Raw genomic sequence first — 10,000 nt, 5'->3', positions numbered from 1 at the left:
ATCAGCTCAGGAGCATGAACGTCTGACTCACACTTCATCACCATCCATCCCATAGTTGTTGAGATATTTCAGTCTGGAACAAAGTGGCGGACAGACAGACTGGCGTTGCCAAAAACCCGATAACAGAGTTAAAATAATCCAAACTGATAGCCATAAAGTAAACATATGGGAATTTACAGTGGCGCAAAATACTTCAGAAACCAGCAAGTCATCATACTTTCAACGGTAAATTTCATAACCTGACCTGCCAGATGGTTCGTAGTATCTACGCTAACACCATCGTTGTCTTGAACCAATAGTCGCCTCTCTGTGTCGCATCAAACACCCGTCATAATGTGTTGTTGTCAACTGGTATTGCTAATAAAAGCTGAACGGAACGCAGTGCGAGTTCACCTCCCTTTGAGTTTGCATTGGCATGCAAACACTGAATGAATATGTGTGTGTCTGGTGTAACGCCTACTGTACCGGCTACACTTGTGCTACACATGTTGGCTGTTTTATAGAGGGAATGAACACACACACACACACACACACACACACACACACACACACACACACACACACTGGGGTCTGCAGGGGTGACTGAAGCCTATAGCTTACCAGAAGATGAGAAGTGGTCGGCCGGGGGGTGGAGGGGAGGGTGGAGGAGGGGGTATTGAACACAGCACACACACACAAACACACACACACACACACACAGCGGGTGACCTTGGCGTTGTGCAGCCATTACACAATTCACTGGCAGGCCAATCGAATCTCTCTCTGTCGATCAATATCCTATTAAAGCAGCACACAAAGAGGGGGGGGGGGGGGGAGAGAGAGAGTATAGGTTAGCGTAGCGGCCGTGTATTAAATGTAATTGGTCAGTTCAGTATATTTCTGCAGACTGGATTCTGACTTCTCCTCAATCACCCCCCCCCCCCCCCCCCCCTCTTTCTCTCACTCTGTCTCTTTCTGTCATTTACCCTCTGCTTTTACTGGTGTTCCCCCAAAACCTCCTCTGTAACTCTCAAACTACATCCAACAATTTCCTCTCCTCTCTGCTGTGAGTGACTTTATGCCGTCCAGAGTTCACAGTTTAATTGTTTTCTTTTACAAGAATTACCTCGTGGTTAAGGTTGAGGGGAAAATTGTTTAATGAAACTCACGTTGACACTTCCTGTTGGAAATAGGAAGCTCTGTCGCTCGAAAATTAAGTTTAGTTCGTCCAAAGTTTGGACAGATATTTTCTGTCGGACCCTTTGTGTGATGTTGATACAGAGCACACAGTACGTGGCAGCCTCATTATTCACCAGAAGACCAACGTGTACCTGACCAGACTTTATTTAGAATCGTGCACCATGTGAGCTATTATAAACTAAAATAATAAAGGTTTATTTTTTTTTCACATAAAGCCACAACTGTAGGCACCAATGCAGGTCTTTGCCCTTGTTGATATTGTACTTTAAAACTTATTAGCTGCGTGGATACAGCGAACGCCACGTAATCGTGTCGTCCCTGTTTCGGTTCCAGCTTTGGGGGCTACCTCTCTTCCTCTACCACATTTCCATCCCTTTACATTTTCCCATGACCAATAAAGGGGAATGTACTTTACTGGTCCAGATTAAACTACCAAAACACACTGACAATCAGTGAACCTGGGACCTTTGGGCTCTCAAAAGTGACAATTTCGGTGCTCTTCTTTGTTTTAAGATTAACTTTTCGGACTATTGATTGAACAAAAATAGACATTTAATGACGTCCCCCTGGGCTCCAAGAGACTGTGATGGACAGTTGTTTGTATTGTTTTGTGATGTATTACAGACCAAGTGATTAATCCACTGAACTGTAAATGTGAAGGTATGCAGCAGGTGTGTTAATGTTGAAGAGAGAAACACGAGCAATAGACCTACGGGTGAATGTTTTGTCAGGTTAAAAACCAATGAACAATATCAGGTTTGCAAATATATTCTGTATATACAGAATATATACATAGCCTACTGTACATACATATACATCAGCTATACTTCTTAATTCTGACTGAGAGCTGCAGGTCTCTCTCTCTGTGTGTCTCTGAACCACTTGGATGTTTATAGACACTTGTAACAAGCTCAATCGGCTTCACACACACACACACACACACACACACACACACACACAGATGCATGTCTCAGAGTGCCAGGGCGCACCTTGGCAATGACACAAATTTCACATACACACACACACACACTTTCCTCCAAGTGTGTCAGGAGAGCTGATATTAGACGTAAGGATTTGGGGATTAAGTTGATATGATGGCATAACACTCCTGCTGCTCACACACCGAACACACACACATCTACAGAGAACACACACACACACACACACACACACATACACACACAAAGAGATAAGAAGGCAGATGACCCACTTGGCACCTTCCAGTACCTTCATCTGGAGGCATTCCCACCCAACACACTCACACTCACACACACACACACTGCGATGCAGGGATGAAAAGATGAATAAAGCTGGAGGCCTGCACGGTTCAAACTCATCCATCCCTCCTTCCTCCTGCCCTCCGTCGCCCCTGGCAACACACACACACACACACACACACCCACAAAACCTGGTGGTGTGCCAACGCCATATGGGCACCCCGGCACAAATGGCACAATCACAATAATAATGCTAATAATACTACCAATAAAACTGTTACAACTGGCTATACATGGCCAATAAAACATTAGAATAAAACAATAAAAACAGCGCCATAAGAAAGTTATAAAATCAGTGAATCATTTACTAATTATAAGATTACAACGTAAAAACATTGTCTGACATGAGATAATAACGAGATGATACAGTAAATGACCTAAAACGAACAGTTTCAAGTTGTGGTAGCGCCCCCTGCAGGCTGCGATGATCGTTACAGAAATGATATGAAAAGAAAATTGAAAGCAAATAAAGCAAGGGTCTGAGTTTGTGTTGGTACAAGTACAAGTAGGTACAGGTACAGATACAAGTAAAGGTACCATTACAGGTACAGGTACAGGTACAAGTACAGTTAATTGTACAGGTGCAGGTACAAGGACAGTTAAAGGTAAAGGTACAAGTACAAGTACAGGTAAAGATACAAGTACAGGTACAATAATAGGTGCAGCAACATAATTGTAAACAGTCTCAGAGTTGTCCTCCTGGAGGTAAATGGCTCCAGAATGTGACTCTTTCCTGCCAACCTGTGCATCATAGAGGGATTCGGCTTGGAAAGAAATAGCTAAATGGGGATTTGAATTTGATGAATTTACTGTTCATCAGACCATAACGAGACGAGAATTGGCTAATTTACCCCGACGCCTCAGTCCCCCACCGCTAGGGGACTAGCTTTTTTTTTTTTTTTTTGTTTATTTATAATTGACTTATATGGCATTACATGTACATCCATGGAGCTGCTAATAGCAAATTATCCTGAGCAGTAGTAAACATACTGATCTACAATATATGCTGAAACACAGCACTTGTTACTTAATTTGCATAGTTTTACATTGGCTGTACTTAGTTGCACATGAAGTACTCCGTGCTAGACCTTGAGGAAAGTGTATGGCCAATGTGTGTGCATGCGTGTGTGCATGTATGCGTGCGTGTGTGCATGTGTGCGTGCGTGCGTGCAGCTCTCTCAGGCCAGTTCTATCTCTGCAGGGCAGAGAGAGAGAGAGTGATAGAGAGTGATAGATAGATAGAGCGAGCTCACGTTGCTGAGCTCAGCAGAAAACTACCCACCAGGTCCTGTCAGTCCTCCTCCTCCTCTTCCTTTCATCCCATCACGCCATCATGCTCTCCGTCAATAAAGCGATGAAGAGGAGGGATGGAAGGGGGGGGGCTGGAGGCAAGGGGCTAGACGGATGTCCGGGTTTGAAGCTGATTGCTGCCTTTGTTCAGCAGGATTTTCAAATTGAAGCGTTTGACAACAAAGAGCCGACTCTCTCTCTGTCTGTCTGTCTGTCTGTCTCTCTCTCTCTCTCTCTCTCTCTCTCTCTCTCTCTCTCCCTCCATCACTCTTCCACTCTCTCTCGCCCCTCGCTCCTTTAATAGTGAAAGCCCTCGCAGGCCTTTGTGCAAAGGCTGCCCTCCCCGGAGAGAAGCAGAGGAAGAGAGAGAGAGATATGCGGAGGAGGGTAAACGGCATAAGATGGACAGATCAGAGAGGGAAAGGAAAGACGTGAAGAAGAGGAGCGCGGTTTGTTTTTGTTGATGGATGCTAATGTCCTGCGCAAACTGCTCTCATATACAACTATTACATAATGTCACCATTAGAGCCCTGTGCTAATATTGAACATATTAAGTGTGGTATTAACACACAGCAGAGGGAGGCGATTGGTTTCTCATCGTGTTGTTTGTTCGGTGGGAATGATGACGTCGACATGTTTTCACCCAAGAAGTTTGATTACTGATTCATCGCGATAGCCGTTCAGTTCTATTTTCTTTGAGTATTTATTTCAAAGTTCTTTCAACTTTCTTTCTACAGCTTGTAGACTAAAATGACTTTTGTCTTAGACTATAAACCGCATCAAATCACACTCTCTTTGTGTTTTATGACCCATGAACTCATCATGGGGCCCGCGGGTTCTTACTGTGGCTCGAATTTGACATCAATATATTATTTTGTACTGTTCTGTTTTGTCAAGAGTACGTTCACACAACCTGAGTTAAGTGCAGCAAATCTTTTTTGGATTTTAATAAAGTATTTTTCCGGAGCGATTTTTCTGAGATTTTGCACCATGAAATCAACCAGTCAGGTTGTGCTTAACATACATATTCAATACGTACACTGTAGTGTACAACATCACATGGAGGCTCCGTAGTCTGAGCTAAGATGGCAAACTTTTTTACTCCTATCAACTTTGGCAAAGGCAGCGCAGACCAGATCCAATCCTCTTGTTCTTACCTTTCACAATAAAAGCCCTAGACATACACGCTGTGTAACTGTTTACCAGAGGGAACTCAAATTCACTCGGAGCATTTCACTAAAAGGAAAATCTAAAAAGTAGCTTCAGGCTGTACAACAGTTGACCTCAGACAATAGGATCCTGGTTGTTGGTCTTCTGTCTGCACGAATCCATTCGGACCTTTCATTAAAAACTGTTTCCATATTGCTGGTATGGATAGTTTTGATGCAAAATATTCACAGCAGTGTATTTTTGCATTTTCACCACGTTTATTCGTCACAAAAGGTCTTAACTGCTGCTTCCAAGCCTTCCCCGCATCCCCACGAATACCGTTCTGGTTTATTTTTTTGTTAATTTATTCATTAATTTGGCCCCAAAGGTAGTCCAGTTTAAAGTCTAAAATGAGTAAAATCAGTCAAAGTAACAGCCATTGAGGGAAGATTTTCAACTGTAGAATGTAAACTCCCCTCCCAAAGTCCTCTAACAATAGTGGATTCCTTCCTTTGGGTTGGGAAGTGAAGAAGTAGTTCAGGGTCTTGTCCATGAGTTTCATGTGTGGTGGATGGAACTATGATGCAACCTTCACCTGTGGTCATGAGCGGTCTGGTCGGGTGTCTCTGTGTTTTCAGAGACAGGGAGAAGGTTGTTCAGGATCGCGACGCCTCCCTTTAGAGGCTTTCTGGGCAGCTGGGTGGGCCCCCCAAGCAGACCCAGAACAACTAGAGGGATCATACATTAGATGTGAAATACCTCAAAATGTATTAATGTTTTCTCTCTCTCGTTCTCTCTTCCAGCACCTATCGCAGCCGGTACCGGTCCAAATTTCTCATTGGCCGACCTGGACAGCTCGTCTTACTACAACATGAGTCCAGGAGCCATGAGGAGACCGCTGCCGAGCACCTCCTCCTCCAGGTACAAACGCAAACGCGCCCTAGATCTTATGTCCACCATTCTTATTTACTGTACCTAAAGACTTCTTTTACACCTCTGACAGACATCTATGAGAAGAAAGTAAAACAGGAACATACTGAGACACAACACCTTACTGATGTAAAGGCAGTGGTGGAATGTATCTAAATACATCTTTCACACACCGTTTTATGTTACTTTAGACTGGTATCCACTTCAGAAATAAACATTGTACTTTGAATGCACTATGAATACTTTTGATTTAAGTACTTAAAGTACATTGTGACTTATATATTTTGAATGCAGGACTTGTACTTGCAGTGGAGTATTTTTACTCTGTGGTACATCTTCATGGGGAATTTAAGAAACACATTATTATGAATCCCGACAAACAAACATTCAATCATACATATTAATGTACATACAGTACATGTGCACAACACACACACACACACACACACACACACACACACACACATGTGTTGAAGAGCTTTGTGTCCTCACAAATACAGTTTCATGTTTAGCCTTCACAAAGCTTAACTACACACACACACACACACGCACACACATGCTTGCAGGGTTTGCCCTGACCTCTTCTTTTAAATCGATGCGGTCGCAAGAGTCGTCTGTCTGTCTGCTGAGATACCTGCCCTGCAGCACGCACACACACACACACACACACACACACACACACGTATAACAACGAATCACTGACTCAGATTATAGTGTGTGTGTCCTCCTGTCTTTTTACACTCCCTCTTTCTCTCTTTCCTCTTTGACTCCACACATCTCTCCAGAGACCTCCCACACACACACACACACACACACACACACACACACAGCGCTGCGAGGCAGTGGAGCCGCTCCATATGGTAATATTTAAGTCTACACTAATGTCAAAGACTCTTCATTCATACATCTCACTGTGTACATACAGGTCACACACACACACACACATACACACACACTTAAATGTCTTAACCCTCCTGTTAAACAGTCCCATCTGGTGAAAGAGAGGCCTTTGGCATGTGTGTGTGTTAATGAGCGGCCGTGTAGCTGTTGTAAGTCCACTCCGCTCTGACACGTAAAAGCCTGAAACAACACCAACACAGTGAAGGTAACTGAAGCGTGCAGCAGGTCTCATTAAAGGACGTGTTCACTCTGGGGTGTTTTAACCTTATTAAGATGCTGTTTACAATCATTCATACAGTAATGATGCAGAGCACGGAGTCACACACAGCTTCTGCTGCTCGCTGTGTTCAAACACCTTCAAACACAGGGGTAGGTAGGTAGGTAGGAAGGAAGGTAGGTAGGTAAGTAGGTAGGAAGTTAGGTTGGTAGGAAGTTAGGTAGGAAGGTAGGTAGGTAATTAGGTAGGTAGATAGGAAGTAAGGTAGTAGGTAGGAAGTAAGGTAGGTAGGAAGTTAGGTTGGTAATTAGGTAGGTAGATAGGAAGTAAGGTAGTAGGTAGGAAGTAAGGTAGGTAGGAAGTTAGGTTGGTAATTAGGTAGGTAGATAGGAAGTAAGGTAGTAGGTAGGAAGTAAGGTAGGTAGGAAGTTAGGTTGGTAGATAGGAAGGTAGGGTGGTTAGGTATGGAGGTAACGTAGGAAGATAGGTAGGTAGGAAGGTATGTAATTAGGTAGGTAGATAGGAAGTAAGGTAGTAGGTAGGAAGTAAGGTAGGTAGGAAGTTAGGTAGGTAATTAGGTAGGTAGATAGGAAGTAAGGTAGTAGGTAGGAAGTAAGGTAGGTAGGAAGTTAGGTTGGTAATTAGGTAGGTAGATAGGAAGTAAGGTAGTAGGTAGGAAGTAAGGTAGGTAGGAAGTTAGGTAGGTAATTAGGTAGGTAGATAGGAAGTAAGGTAGTAGGTAGGAAGTAAGGTAGGTAGGAAGTTAGGTTGGTAATTAGGTAGGTAGATAGGAAGTAAGGTAGTAGGTAGGAAGTAAGGTAGGTAGGAAGTTAGGTAGGTAATTAGGTAGGTAGATAGGAAGTAAGGTAGTAGGTAGGAAGTAAGGTAGGTAGGAAGTTAGGTAGGTAATTAGGTAGGTAGATAGGTAGTAAGGTAGTAGGTAGGAAGTAAGGTAGGTAGGAAGTTAGGTTGGTAATTAGGTAGGTAGATAGGAAGTAAGGTAGTAGGTAGGAAGTAAGGTAGGTAGGAAGTTAGGTTGGTAGATAGGAAGGTAGGGTGGTTAGGTATGGAGGTAACGTAGGAAGGTAGGTAGGTAAGAAGGTATGTAGATAGGTAGGTTGGTAAGTAGGGAGTTAAGTAGGTAGGGAGTTAGGTAGATCGTAGGTAGGTAGATAAACTATAGATATGATTATTGATAGGATGATTGAAAGATGTTGAAAGACGTTTCTACATGATTTATTGATTAAAAGAAGATTTTAAAGCATCTGACCTAATTTCCTTAAGCTACATCTGAGCTGGAAGCAAGACATTATGCAAGTTAAAGTCATTTAAACATCTGACTTCGCTGAGAGTTTCCTGTCCATAAAATCAAATTTGTCCATAAACTGTTTGAGCTCAATGAGAAGCAGCAGCAGAGACGAGAGTTTCAACATTTCTCTTTCACACCGCAAGGCCTTCTTTTTGTGGACAAGGTTGTTATTGTCCCTAATACCATGTCCACTGACCAAAGGAAGAATTATCAGACCAACAATACAGGGGTTAACAATGCTGCTCTGTCTGTCCTCTGTGTGTGTGTGTGTGTGTGTGTGTGTGTGTGTGTGTGTGTGTGTGTGTGTCCAGCTCTGCCAAGAGGATAAAGTGTATGGAGGAGGACGTGGACAGTCCAGGCGAGGAGTCCTACTACCCCAGTCAGGGTCGATCTCCGGGCAGTGGCAGCCAGGCCAGCAGCTGGCACGATGTGGAGCCAGGTAGGCTACCCTCCCATCGCCAGAGCAACCATATCCTCGAATAACCCTAAGCCTCTTTACCCCCCCAGCCCTCTCACCTCCACCTCCACCGCCACCACACACATGTCCCTCATACACATCCCAACTTTAATCTGCCGATTCCAAAGCAGCTTTGGAATCGGCGCTTTCATGTAACAGTGAGAGAGAGAGAGAGAGAGAGAGAGAGAGAGAGAGAGAGAGAGAGAGGATGTAGGGGACATGCAAGTACTGTATGTTTCTGAGAGTGTGTGTGTATGTTCATGTTAAGGACTCAGAGGTGCGTGTGTGTACAAAGAGTATGTGTGCTGGTAATTGTGTCTTTATACCTGACTACAGATACTCATAAAGACTTGTACAGACCCCATCTCCTCCACGCACGTCACGGAATAATGACATCTGGTCCTTTTAAGTTGACTCTTTAATATGTGTTCTTGTTATCTGGATTGTGATCAGATCTCAGTGTGTAAATCAGGCCAGCTGGCCAGGGGGACCCTGTTACGACCATAGACAGTATATAAGAAGTAGACCTACTCAACGTGACGTCACCCATTGGTTTGTGGCCCGCCATTTTGAAGCCTCGAGTTCGGCAATTTCGGAATATGGCCGTCACCATGGTGTTTGATTCGCAGCCAATGAGCAAAAGTTACCATATTTGGAATGCGGAGGAGTGAAGTAGAGATGCCGAATCACAGTAAGCCCGCCCTAACGCATACTCTGCTTTATGGTCTGTTTGACTCTAAATGGACCATCATTTACTAAATGAACATCATGCTGTATTGAAGAAGACTTGAAACTAGAGATTAAGACCACAGTCTGTCCGCACAGCTCTACAACAGTAGCTCATATTTGTACAGAGACAATGTGGATACATGTTTGTGTATAAACCATAGATAGACTGTCTATGGCAAACAACAATAAACTTCGCTGCCGTATTTACACCTACATGACGTTATTTTGAGTGTTGACATGGCACCTACGATGTTAGCATAGCCTAGCTCTGATCGATCCGAACTCCATTCAGAAAACAAGCATTTTAAAAGTTGTTTGCTTTTCGCCTTGCGGACGGACCTGTCAAAGCATGAATTCTGATATCTTACAACATTACATCATTTTTTTGTTATTTTGGCATCCCTTTTAGAATTTTAGTGCAAGTCAAACCACAGCAATATGTGTTTATTTGGGGCTCACCCCGCTGTAGTAAACTAGCCGACAGGTTTTGTCTGAAATGCACAGATGCGGTCCTACTGATCTGATCACAATGTGATGGAGAGATGGGGTCCTACTGTACATTC

The 10,000-nt window shown here is 43.5% G+C and overlaps 1 protein-coding gene across 1 annotated transcript in view; it reads left to right on the top strand.

Moving 5' to 3' along the window:
- nfia (nuclear factor I/A) overlaps nt 1-10,000 on the top strand; it is a 114,784-nt gene that overhangs the window by 87,655 nt on the left and 17,129 nt on the right. The window contains 2 exon segments of the mRNA XM_079158391.1: nt 5,699-5,816; nt 8,563-8,690. Of these exon segments, the coding sequence (XP_079014517.1) occupies nt 5,699-5,816; nt 8,563-8,690 (246 nt within the window).

Source organism: Pholis gunnellus (genome assembly GCF_910591455.1).
Source record: "Pholis gunnellus genome assembly, chromosome: 4".
Lineage (NCBI taxonomy): Eukaryota > Metazoa > Chordata > Actinopteri > Perciformes > Pholidae > Pholis > Pholis gunnellus.
This window is presented reverse-complemented; position numbering and strand designations above follow the sequence as displayed.